At 42.5% G+C, this 13,108-nt stretch overlaps 2 protein-coding genes across 2 annotated transcripts; one reads left to right on the forward strand and one right to left on the reverse strand.

Annotated features, from left to right (window-relative positions):
* Positions 1–318: 318 nt before the first annotated feature.
* On the reverse strand, positions 319–3,005 carry LOC108095852 (dihydroxyacetone phosphate acyltransferase). The gene is made up of 3 exons (XM_017197150.1): positions 2,438–3,005; positions 873–2,149; positions 319–812 (listed from the first exon to the last, which is right to left on the reverse strand). The coding sequence occupies exons 1-3, from the start codon at positions 2,988–2,990 to the stop codon at positions 480–482; spliced, it is 2,163 nt and encodes a 720-aa protein (XP_017052639.1). The 5' UTR covers positions 2,991–3,005; the 3' UTR covers positions 319–479.
* A 2,066-nt stretch (positions 3,006–5,071) lies between these two features.
* Positions 5,072–6,885, forward strand: LOC108095970 (fatty-acid amide hydrolase 2). The gene has a single exon (XM_017197313.1). It carries the CDS (start codon positions 5,193–5,195, stop codon positions 6,762–6,764), a length of 1,572 nt encoding a protein of 523 aa, XP_017052802.1. The 5' UTR covers positions 5,072–5,192; the 3' UTR covers positions 6,765–6,885.
* Positions 6,886–13,108: the final 6,223 nt, after the last annotated feature.

A 13,108-nucleotide genomic window follows, 5' to 3' on the forward strand; every position in this document is an offset into this window, starting at 1 on the left:
AAGTGTATATATTTGGAAAACACTTTTATTGACCTTTATTAATGCCGAAATCACAACCTAAAATGGGGAATGTCAAAATATGCCAATATTTATTTTGTAAAATAAATAAAATAATTGGGCGAAATCATAAATATGTACCAAGTGAGTACAATTAGAAAATACGTTTTACCGATAACACAACAGAAAACAAATTATCAGTCAATTAAAATCGACCCATCCCAACCTTACCCCTAAACCTACGTGAATGAATGGGAGGATTCGATGATCCAGTGGAGCAGTTGCCCAAGCGGCGCCACCACCACAATGAAAAACAGAATGCAGATGATGCGACAATTCTTGAGCAGGCCGACAACAAACTGGATGAACTGCATGGGCAATGAAATGGCAATTGTACTACACTGATTGGGACTCGACGCGGCTTCATCGTTTGGATCGGCTTCCGTGTCCCTCGGCGTCGCCGACCTCTTGCCGTTTGCCAGTTATAACTTGGCTATGTGGAACTGGGCTTGCTGGTTGGCCGCGGTTGAGTATTGGGCGAATGGCATTAGTTGACAGTACTCGAGGAGCTGGCATTCCAGTTCCCGCAGGCACTTTCCTGGTAGTCCAGCGATTTTCATCTGTCCAGAGTCCTTGCATTTCAGGATATAGCCCCTCTGGATCAGGGCGTAGATGGCTATGTTGAGATTGTCCAGGGCTAAGCAATATGGGTGGACGTGGGAGGCAGAGCCGCCGGGTTGTTGCAGCAGCTGCTCCACATGCTGTTGAACGCGAACCAGCAGATCCTTGTTGCTGAACTCGAACTCCAGAGGAATCTGCAAGGAGAAAGGAAAATTTAGAAGACTGGTAAATTTTTAAAGGATTCGATTATGCACCTTTCTTAACGTGACCACCAGCTGGTAGTAGAGGCAGAGGAATGGCGCCAGTGCGGCCAGTATGACATGCGAGCACTCGTTGTCCTGCACGCGGATCCTGCCACTCTTTTTCACCTCCACGACGCCCTCGTCAAGGAGCAGCTGGAGGTGAGTCTCAAACTCAGCAGCCTCGCGATTCGACTCAATAATGAACTCGTGCTGGAACAGGGCATCCATGCTGGTCACGTGGGCATGCAGGGCACTCAAGCTGGCGTCGTACGAGACGTCTGTCGACTGCTTCTCCTGATTCCTTTGCTCCTTGAGCGCTGCCAGGAGCAGATAGGCCGGTCTGGCCAGCCAGAACATGCAGGGATTGATGTAGAGCTGCAGGGCCAGCATGGGAACTGCCACCGCCATCGTTTGTGGACACAGAGCATGGGCTTTCAGGCGCTTCACATCGATCTGCTCCGCCAGTTGCTTGGCTGCCATCGGCGTGAACTGCAGTCGGCCGGTAGCAAAGTGCAAAATATTTGAATGTATCTCCACGGCATCGATTATATCCGATTTGATGCTACTGGGCGTAGTGCTGACATGAGCACCAAGCTGCTCGAAAATGCGCTTCAGATGAAGCACTCCGCGCGACAACTCGTCGAGGTTTACACTCTTTTGCGCATACAATTGACTGGCGTAGTATAAGCTGAGCAAATTAAAGGTTGAGATCACAATGCGTCGCTGCTGTTGGTAGATTATCTCGTTGGCCAGCTGCTTGACCAGTTCCACCTCCTGGCGATTGAGCTTCTGGAGGTGACCGCCAACGCCGGCTCGCTGCATCCGCTGTCCACTGTCGTGTCCGAAGAACTCCTTCACCGAAATGGGATCCCCAAAGTCCAGGAACATCTTGCCAAATCGCTCGTCAATGATCTTGAGCGCCTTAAAGAATCCCTTCGTGGACTCCTTGGGCTTGGGCACTCCCAGCAGCTCGTAGACGAACAGTTGCTCCTCCAGGACTCTTTCGTAGGCCACACTCACTGGCACTATCATCACATCCGGCACTTCGCCAGTAAAATATGGCAGCAAGGCCATCGAAAGGAGTCCTATTTTTGGGACCAGAGCTTTGAAATTCCTCGAGCGCGTTCCCTCGATGAAGAACTCCACGCCGATGTGGTAATTGGCGACCAGTGCGTACATGTACTCCCGGAAAATATCCCAGTACAACTCGTCGTTGGAAAAGCTGCGCCGCATAAAGAACGCACCAGTTTTCCTTAACATGGTGCCCATGCCAAACATTGAGTGGAAATCTGCAAGAGATTTAAGAAACGTTAATATATGTCTCTTTGAATTATTAGAGATTGCTATAATTGTAGAAAATTAACACCTTTAATTAAGTGTTCTGCTAATTCACACTAATTGAAACGCAAACGTATTTAAAATGTAGCGTGTCATTAGCGATAAATCTTTTGACATTGCAAAGCGATATTAATATCGCAACAATGTGCTAAATGAAAAGCAAACTATATTATCATAAAGCTCATTTGCCGACCTTTAGATAATTGTGCTTTTTGGTGCAGGATTGTCTTTAAACTTACCCATTCCGGCTGCTATTCCTGGTATCTCGATGTCGTAGTAGTAGCAGATGTACGACATCAGGATAAAGTCCATATAGCTGCGATGACTGGGAAGGTAGAGCACAGGACACTTGCCCATATCCTTGCGCACATTGGCCATGCTGGCCGAATTGACGTAGAATCCGTCGCAGATCCTCTTGCCGATCGCCGTGATGGCGATGCCGCACCACCGGATAATGGCCATGTTCCGCTCCAGACCGATTTCATCGATGATCGCCCTGGCCTGCCGCTCCAGTTGCTTCACCGGCTGTCCCAGTTCCCTGGCATAGTGTTCCAAGATGGAGCGCAGCTTCTCACTCTTCAGGACATGCTGCTTGAGCTTCTGGGGATTGAGATATCTCTCAAACTCGTAGGCCACCTGCGGATTGAACTCCCTGGTCATGGAGGCCTCATTTCCCGGGGCAATTATGTTCTTGAAGTTTTTCATGTACTCCGCAGCGCTGCGTGACTTTTTGTCTTCCTGGTCAGTGGTGTCACCTCCTCCGCCGGTTCCTTTGACTGGATTCCGCTCCATTGCGCTGCGCTTCACCTGTGAATATGAAAAAAACAACGTGCGTGGGGCTGTTAAGAATCTCCGGAGGTAACTAAAAATAAAAGGAAAACATCGTCGAGTGCGGTGCTATTTGACGAATCAACTGTCAAGCATTCGGCCCCACTTAACAGACATGACACACAGACACACTGCCATAAACTCGCTGTTTGCTGAGATATCGCTAACACTGGAAAAAAATAGTGGCTCAGTTTATCTCGCCCTTAAAAAATGAGGCCTCAAAAATTAAAATTTTCTTTTAGGTTTTCAAATGTAACTAGCAAATATTTTTTTAAATATGTATTCAATTATACAAATTTAAACTATTTTTAAGGCTAAATAAAGTGATAACTTTTTGAGTGTACAGCTATCTCGAAGGTTTATTATCGGACAGATTCGAAGTTGTTGAGGAGGTAATCAACGAGCAGCGGCTTTAGACGAATACTCGTCATTGCGTGTTAAAGGTGAACATCATGTTTACTCTAATATGTTTTTTTCATATCTAAGCTGAATCCTAAATTGTCTTTAATACCCTAATTCAAAAAATGGATGCAATTCTCTTTAAGATCGTTATCTTTAAGTGAAAGAATACGCCGAAATTTAAAGTTTATTAAGGCTTACAACATAAGAACAAAACTGAATTAAAAAATGGAAATGGTTGGAAAACAGTAAAAGGGGTAAGTAAATTTGAAAAATAGTTTAGCTGCTGCTTTAGTGCTTATTTCTTTCAGTCAAGGTGACTTCCAAATAACAAAAAACAATTACAAAGCGATCGCTGACCTATCTCAATTTGCATATCAAATAAAAACGGCGCGGAATTTTTTCGTGTCACGACACGTTAGCATTTCTTGTGACAACGTCACTCATCAGGTGAGGCAACAACACCTGGGCGGGAATAAGAAACAATTGGCTTAGCCATAAAACCACACACCCTCTCCATTAGAGTGCAAAAGATAATGTCTTGGAAAGCCACCTGATAGCGGTTCAAATCGGTCAAAACTGTGGCCTGGCAACTAAAATTAAAAATTAATGAGAAAGGGCCATTTGATGTTAACAGTTGCGACGGCTCCCATGCAAACAAACACACACTCCACAATTTTTCAGGTAGCATTTAACACTTTATTTTGCCTTTTAACCGGTAATTGCAATTTAACACGGGCTTTAAATGGCGTTTTGTTTATTTCTCCGCCTAGTCGCTTGCAATTGCAACAAAACTTGAATATTTACTAGGCAAGTGCACTTATTTTCGCAAACTTTCTATTTATATTTACGACATTACGTACTGAAAGCGTGCTGACTAATTTGTTACGTATGTCGCGCTATCGACTAATCCAAAATTCGACCGAGATAAGGACTTTCTTATTACCAAAATCAATTAAAAAATGATTCACCATTGAGTTATCACTTATTGTTGATAAGAAATGGGGCTTTTTATCGGGGTGATCGAACTGCGGAATGTTTTGCAGGGTAAATGATATTCGTATAACCGGTCTTACGTACTGCTTTAAAAATTCGATACGAGCTGCCTGGGCAGGAATTAAAATAACTTTTTTTTCGCACTGCACGCGGTCTCCGCTCTCAATGCATTTAATTCACAATTTGCAATATTTATTTCGGATCTCTCTGACCGACTTTTCACTTTTTTCTGCAGCGGCGGCGGCGGCTGTTTTGTTTTGTTGACGAAAAAACATCTGCAGCAGCTGCGGGTCGATATTTGACAGTTCGATGGTGTGGGTGCTTGTGCGGCGGTCTATGCACGGTACGTCACGCGCATTAGCGGCACTCCTTTCTCAGCTGTTCATGCGCGTTGGTTAATTCGCATACGATTAGGGGTATTCTGCAAAATTACATTTTAAATGACTCGAAAAAAATAAGTTGTGAAAAGTTTATGAGTGAAACCATTTAAACAATCAGAATAAAGTCCGCAAATTTTTTAAATGTATATTTATTTTAAAAGAGTGAAAAGTATCATTGTTTTTATAATTAAACTTACATATGTTTCCATTTCCTGGAGCACACTGTACTTGTTTCGGAAACTGGTTTGCGGAAAAGCTTTCTTCGCCAGCTTTCGCTGGTATCGGGTGGCAACGTCTTTGGTTTATCGCAACCTCAGAGGTCTTCGGCTCGGTTTTAGTTTGTACTGCATTGCACAAAGTGCAAATCTCAGCCGAAAAAGGTATCATCAATATGACGTTGTTGAGCCACGTACTGGATGCCCTGTTGGCACTGGTCCACATCCTCAGCGATCGCTTCCTGGAGTTCGTTTTGGGATGGTATCTGGGAGATCGAAAACGGGTTCCGGGTCCACCGAGTTTGGAACAACAGTCGCTGCTCAGCAAAAGCGCCGTGGAGTTGGCTCAACAGATACGGGAGCGCAAGATCCGGAGTTACGACATCGTCAAGGCCTATTGCGAGCGGATCGAGAGTGTTAACCGCGATCTAAACGCCGTTGTGGATGGTCCCTTTCCAGAGGCCTTGGATCAGGCGCGTGAAATCGACCGGAGACTGTCCAAAAAGGAGTACAGCGATGAGGACTTCCGGCGGCAGCCTTTCCTGGGCGTTCCCTTCTCTACCAAGGACAGTACGGCAGTGGCCGGAAAGCTGCATACTCTGGGTCTGCTGTCCCGGAAATCGGAACGTTCGCCCACGGACGCCGAGTGCGTTCGCCTGATGAAGGAAAGTGGCGCCATCATCATCGCCACCAGTAATGTTCCCGAGGTCAACAAGTGGATTGAGTCGAGAAACATGCTTATTGGTGGCACCAATAATCCCTACGATCTGCGACGTTCCGTGGGCGGTTCATCGGGCGGAGAAGCCGCCCTGATCGCCGCCTGTTGCACGGGCTTTGGTCTAGGAACTGATATTGGCGGGTCCATTCGAATACCGGCATTCAACTGCGGAGTCTTTGGGCACAAACCCACTTCCGGAGCCGTAAATATGGCAGGATGCACTTTTAGAACCGGCAAGGAGAAGGAAACAATGGTTTGTGCCGGTCCGATGAGTCGATCAGCCAAGGATTTATTGCCCATGATGCAGGTCCTCGTAGAACCTTCGCTTAAGAGCAAGCTAAAGCTGGATGAGCAGGTGGATCTGAAGCGGCTGCGTTATTTCTACGTGGCATCCAACGGCATGGCTCAGTGCAATCCCATAAACCAGGAAACCGAAAGGGTTATGTACAAGATCCGAAAACATTTCGAGCGGCTGAGTGGCAATGATGTGCGACACGCCAACATTCCCAACACAAACTTGACCGGCAAGATGTGGCGCTACTGGATGACGCAAGAACCAGCCAACTTTAATCTGTTACTGGGAAACGGTGCCGAAGTCAATCCGTTTGTGGAGCTCTTCAAGAAGATCCTGGGACAAAGTGACTTCAGTATGGCTGCCATTTATAGCCTGATCGATGGTGTTTTGCCCAAGGAAAAGGAGAAACTGATGAGGGATGCCACGGCAAAGTGCAAGAAGGCAGTTCAGGAATTGCTCGGCGACGATGGAGTCCTGTTTTTCCATAGTTCTCCAAGGACGGCGCCGTTCCATTTCTATCCGCTGATCAAGTTCAATGACTTCGCCTACTTCAGTCTCTTCAATGTTCTTCATTTGCCGGCCACACAGGTTCCCATGGGTCTGGATTCGAAGGGCATGCCCTTGGGCATCCAGGTGGTTGCGAATCCCAACAACGATCGTCTTTGTCTGGCGGTTGCGGAAGAGCTGGAACGGACTTTCGGCGGCTGGGTGCCTCCATTCCCCTTGAAGCAGTAGATGTCTTGTATCGTCGACTATCCATGTAGTTTTAAGACTAATTTAGGTGTTGGTAACGCTGGAGACTGTCGCTTGTGGCCTTTGTTACAGGAATTTAAATAAATTGGACTCTCTTTGTAAACTTTTTAGTTTTGTCTTTGTTTTTTTAGTGTTACACAATTTGTGTCTAATACATTTTAAACAACAGCAAATGTCAGCTGTTTGTGGATATGGCCACTTCTTTACAGAGCTACCTGACTGTTCGCATATATTTAAAATTAAGCCGTTAAAGATAAGGCCACGATTCAAGTTTTATTAGGTTGAAATAAACAACATTTAACTTTAGAGTAAGTTGTTGAAGCGAAACAACTATTATACAATATAAAAAAGACAATGAAAGGAAATTATTCTTACGAACATTTATTGAATAAGTCGCAGATGATTTAATAAAAGGTGTTCCTTTATTTAAATGGTATTTAATTCTTTACTTGACATTAGAGAAACAAAAGTGAAGTTGATTTGAGTCAGAATTAATGTTGGATTTTTCTTTTATTACTTGTATGGTGGTTAAGACGTTCTACATCCTGTATGTGTCATGCGAAGGCAGGGAACTCCAAAGGTTTTCTCGCCATCAGGCTGGTTCTCCGTGACTGGCTCCAAGGGCTCCAATTGATCGTCGCAGGACTTGCAATCGCTCCGAGGATCGGTCTCCCTCAGGCTGCGGCAGCATTTTTGGAACTGCTGATCCTGGTCGACCAACTTTTCCCTAAGATCTTGCGCATCCACTGTCGTCGGAAGTCCAGCAATCTCCGCCAGAACACAAAACAATGCAAACGTGAATAAAACAGAAGCGATTCGGGCGTTCATGGTGAACTCCAAGAGCTGACTGACCTTCGAAGCTGCTGTACTGCGATTTTAAAGGCTCAGAAATGGCAATATCCGCTCACTTATCACTTGTGGATGTGCCCTACTTGATAAGAGTGCTTTAACTATTTTGTAGAAAACCAATTTTTGCAACATTTAAAAAACAGCTCAACACTTTTGGTGCATGTGATTTTATTGTATTATTTTCATTTGTCAAAATATATATAAATACACATTTTTAATGATAATACATTTGTAGATCATCACTGAGTTAGGGTAATTTCCTGCTCTGCCCATTGTAAACCAGGCTTCGGATTGGACCGGTTCTAGTTGTGTATTGACTCCTTCTTGAAGTACTATGCGGCTTCCACTGGTATCTTATTATCCAGGTTTTCGGTACGGGTTCCTCGGGAGAGTGGCTCATTTTATTAGGATCGAACTCCTCCGACGTCAGGGATTGCCCAATGAGCAGCAGAAATGCTATGCTAATGATCAATGATTTCGACGCGACCATTCTGAAATATCAAAACATACTGAGTCGTTCTCCCAAAAAAATTGCATATAATTTCTGTAGATAAGAAAGCATCAATGTGTTGTTGTGTTAAACATACATACAGCGCCTTGATAAATTAAAATTATATATATATATATATATAATTTAAATGTTTATATTAAAAGTATTTCTCTAAAAGTATACTATTCTTTAAGTTTTGAAAGTTATTTTACCTACGAAACGCAAAAGGAACTGAAAGTTACGTACATTCTTACACAATAATTTTGACAAAAGCTTGAAAAGCTCTCATCATAAAAACAAAGAAAGGGAAGGAATAAGTGAAGCATACTTTAAGGATATTCTAAAAAAATTATTTTAATGAAAGGACAGTCGAAGATTACTCCTAATATTATCAGGCAGATTGTGTTGATTAGAACCCAGAAATCCCCATCAATGAACTCTGAACTTTGTTGCCGGGCGGTGATAAATGGTTTCGGTGTCAGGAAACACTTAACCCAAAACTTCCTGCAACCAGGGAGTTTGGTTGGGGATTCGAAGATGTCGCGCTGTCAACAATTAATTGGTCCTCACACACGCGTACACACCACGCATATTGACAACTTTCGGGACTCCCATTTCTTGGAATTGCATTTACATTCTTCCCCTGTACAAATAATAGGCAACGGGGCTATCCTTTTAAGCCAAATTGGTAAAATTCAGAGCCAATATACAAAATTTTTAATACAGTAGTTTTTAAAACAGCAGTTTGATTTAATAAAATTCATACAAATTTAAAATTAAATAATTTTATTAAGTAAAGATTAGTTTTTGCATTTGTGAATGTCTTATATTTATTTTTATAAATGATGGTCTTAAGAATCGAAAGTCTTATCGCGCTGACATGCGACCAATAAGTTTTCGAGGGTATCCTTGCTGGATTAGCTGTCCTTGTTGGCCATAAATTGTGTGCAGCACGAAGGTGACTTTTCGCCCTGTCTCGTCTGGTTGGCTGGTTGGTTGGCTTTGTCTCATTTACCTTTCCGCCCGGATTCGCTGACCAAGCGACAAATATGCCTTAATATTTCGAATGGACCCGGCAAAGTCAAGTGTGGGCCCGAGTGCAATTGGCCAAGTATTACGACTGCGTCTGCTCTTGCTGTTTGTCGCTTCTGTTTATGTCCTTGCCTGTTTTGCCTTCGAATCGCTTTGGTTGTGTTCTGTTTTTGAAATATTAACGACGCCCTTTTGCTGTTTTTTTGTGGCCTTCCTGGCCCCCCTCATCGTCTCAGTTCATAACTTTCAGTCCAAGTGTTGTTGCCTGCATTTTATGTATTTGCCGGGATTATCTTTACACAATGGAGTGGATGCCATCCCAAACCGTTTGTAAATATGGACATATGCGTGCAGACTCGGTTCTTAAAGACATTGAAAGAGAATGGATATTTATACCGAAAATATTACTATTAATATAAAAACATATCTTTTGTCACTATACAAATGTATGCAAAGATAAAAATTTTTTAAGTAGTAATATAAATTTTTACATTAAAAACATTGTCCCTTAAAACTGTAAGCAAATATTATCCATAATCCCAGCTATAATATCTGAGGAAAACCCCCATTAAACTTCTAAGCTTCGACATTCCTTTGCAGGCAACAAAATTGGTATGTTGCAGCCTTTAACCCTTTGTGTCTCAAATGTAAAATTATGAGTATGTGCTGAAAAAAACGTGGCAGATTTTCAGTATCCGCGCTCCATCGTCGAGCCTTTGACAAATCCACAAATCCAGCTACTAAACAGCAATTTTTTATGGACTCCAGGCACCACGACCCATGAACATTTGCCTATGATGATAATACAAAAAAAAAATAGTTGGACTTTCTTCTTTTTTCCTGTGATTATTTGCTGTAGAGAAAACGTCTACATTGTTGGAATTCCTTTTGCGAAAATTGCCACGTGACAAAAAGGCGTCTGGAGCACACACAGAAAGCGCCTTTTATTGGCCTGCGCCACCGAATGTGGTGGGGTTTCTCTTTTGGGTGGTTGGGGCGCCTGGGTTTTGTGTGGGATGGCCAGGGTTCGTGGTGCTGGCCAAACACAATAGGCCCGAAAATGACGTTGCAACAATTAATGTGAACAGTTTTGCAGTCGTCCTCGGCGCTGTCGTCGTTGTTTGGCCGTGATTTATAACGTGCATAAAATTTGCGGTCCCTGGCAAGCACCTACTATGCCACAATGTCCTAGCCCCAAAAATTTGTCAAGGGAAGGTTTTGGTTGGTACTGAGTACACTAGAGAATCTGGTTCAGTTCATGATTGATTAACCAGAAGGGATTGAAGTCAATATATTGACAAGGAAACTTTTTTGAATTATCAAGAGTTATGAAGCCAAGTTATCCTTTCTGTCAAATCAATTACTTTTATGTTTATTATTATAAGATTATATTTTATTGTTGCACTTACTAAAAATTGTAAATTACTATACTAAAAATTGTAATAAAAAGGTGAAAGTAAATATTGAAAAATTCCAATTTTCAAAACATCTCTAGTTCATTTGAACCAGTCGAATTCCCTTGGCGAAAGGGCGCCCAAAAACACCTCTAATGTTTGTGCTTTTTGTGGTTTTTGGGACACCCTGACTACCACGCCCCAGTTGATAATTTATTGATAGTTGCCAGTTTCATTCGCTTCTAATAAGCTAACCCCTCGTCGCAGGACCTCAAACTCCTTCATTCCATTCTGTCTGGGGTGCATATTTGGAAACTATTGCCACTGCGTGATAATTTATGTGGATGTACAAATTACATAATCGTTTGGTCGTTTATGCAAATTAATTGAAAACTTCGCCCTCAATCCCAACGCCCTCTATCTCCAGCTATTTGTTTTCCTTTTCAATTTGCCTTTTTTCTCAAATCTTTGTCTGACGTTTGCTGCTCGTTGTTTTCCGGTTTTCCCTGTTTTTCTGTTCCCATTTGGCCTTTTGCAGTCAGTGCAATTCTTTTTTTCCAATTTACAATAAAATTCAATAAGGTGTTGGGGATGGACTTAATGGAGATTGACTGACAGTAACTGCCAAATGTGTTCTGGAGCCTTATTCGTGTACATCCTCGCCGCCGTGTGTGTAATGCAATTTTATGTGTCCTTGTGTATTATATATCGGTTCTTTGGCTCAGTTTATTTTTTGCAAGTCTAAGTCTGGTTCTAAGCCTTTATTTTGGTTAAATGAATGCCTTGGAAGTTCAAACGTTGACATGTCCAAAGATCTAAATTGAATAGAAGCATTTGGGAAAACCTTGAATCAGAAATCTCTTTAATTTTTTAAGAATATCAATGTTATAAATAAGACCCTTTTCAACTCATTAAAATTAACTTAAATAATATGTATTTTGTTCCTTAAACATTATCATTTTTGTACTATTCAACAATTCATTTTATATCGCATTGCCTGTAAAAATATTTTATATTATACAAAGCACGCCAACAAGTATGAAATTGCAACTGTGGAGCACAACAATTTTTAACACGCATACGCACTGTTGCACTTGCATAAAATATAATGTCTCTATTTCAGAATTATCTGCAGTCCCGACTCTTTCCCCACTTTATGTTTTATTTTTTAATTTTTAAGAACTAGAAACTGTAAGTGCCGGTGGAGATGGTGGTTCCAGGGACTTCGAGTGGGTTTCGCCACCAGTTTGCAACCTCTGCACAATCAGCAAAAGTCAGCGAGCTATGAACAAAAGTTAAACAGACAAAACAAAGTGCAAAGTGAAGGCGGGTGGCTCTTGCAGTTGACATTTATAAATTTCACACGCAGAGCGCGTGAAATGGCGTCGGCGTTTTAAAGTTGAAACATTTGTGTAATTAGCAGTCGACTTTGCCGTTGCCAGCGAGCCCGAAGGTGCAACAGCATAAAACTATAAAAAAGGCGAGCAAAAGCTGCATGAAAATAAGTTAGGGAAAGAACTTTAAGTGTTGGCGCAAATTACGTACCAAGAACTTAATTAAATTGTAACCATTTCTCTATTTTTTCCGTTCTGGCTGGGTTTTTTATTTTCTGTTTTTTTTTGGCCGTGTTGGCTTTTGGCCAAATGCATGTTTGCAAACTGAAGCGGGTGACAATTAACTAATGTCGGCGGCGCAAAGTTTCGGTTGGAAATGTGGGTGGCTTTTCAACTTATTACTCTGATTTCTTTTTTCTGCTTTCAGAACTTTCAATGTGACTTCAAGAAATTACAAAACTCACTTCAGGAAAACTTGTCTTCCTATTGATTGTCTTTCAATAACATTTCATTTGTCATTGATTCGCATTAAACGACATCGTTGGGCAATCCACTGACATCTGTCTGTTATATTGTGCGTAAAGTCGAGCGATAAGCGATTTTTTTTTACCGCCATTTCGGTTACCAGTAAGTGAGCATTATCAATCGCGATTCGCGAAACGTCCTGCGAATCATCGACATAATGGTCGTTGGTCGTTGTCGCATCACGTTTGTCTCTTTATGCCGTCTGCTTATGAGCATTATATCTGCATTGTCACCTTGTTGGCCATTTAACATGAAGGGGGCGTCGTCCTTCCCTGAGATCCGGATCCCGGATCCCCGGATCCGCCCACCTGGCCCCGTATTCCCTTTGCCGGGAGTTTAAGGACATCGCTGTCATCGTTAGAGCTCCTGCCACTGCCCCTTTATCCGAGTTCCCATGTCGTGTTGCTCAGCTTGGGAGTACAAAAAATTGTTCCTTTTGTTTATTTTTTTATAGGTTCACGTTTACTTGGAACGGAGCGAGGGATTTGGCTGCTGTGAGCTTCTCAATTAGTGGATGGGAATACAGTGAAATCATACAGGCATGATTCTTTTCTTTTTCTTTACTTAATCACAAGCTCTTCAGTATATTTTTCCCAGTGCAGCTTGACGGCAGATCTGCCAGTAAGCTTCGCAGTCAGTCTAACGTGCTCATTTGAGTGGAATCACTTAATGGTTTTATGCGCTTATCATTATCATCCCAGC

Source organism: Drosophila ficusphila, unplaced genomic scaffold (genome assembly GCF_018152265.1).
Source record: "Drosophila ficusphila isolate 14025-0441.05 unplaced genomic scaffold, ASM1815226v1 contig_791, whole genome shotgun sequence".
In the NCBI taxonomy this organism is placed as follows: domain Eukaryota; kingdom Metazoa; phylum Arthropoda; class Insecta; order Diptera; family Drosophilidae; genus Drosophila; species Drosophila ficusphila.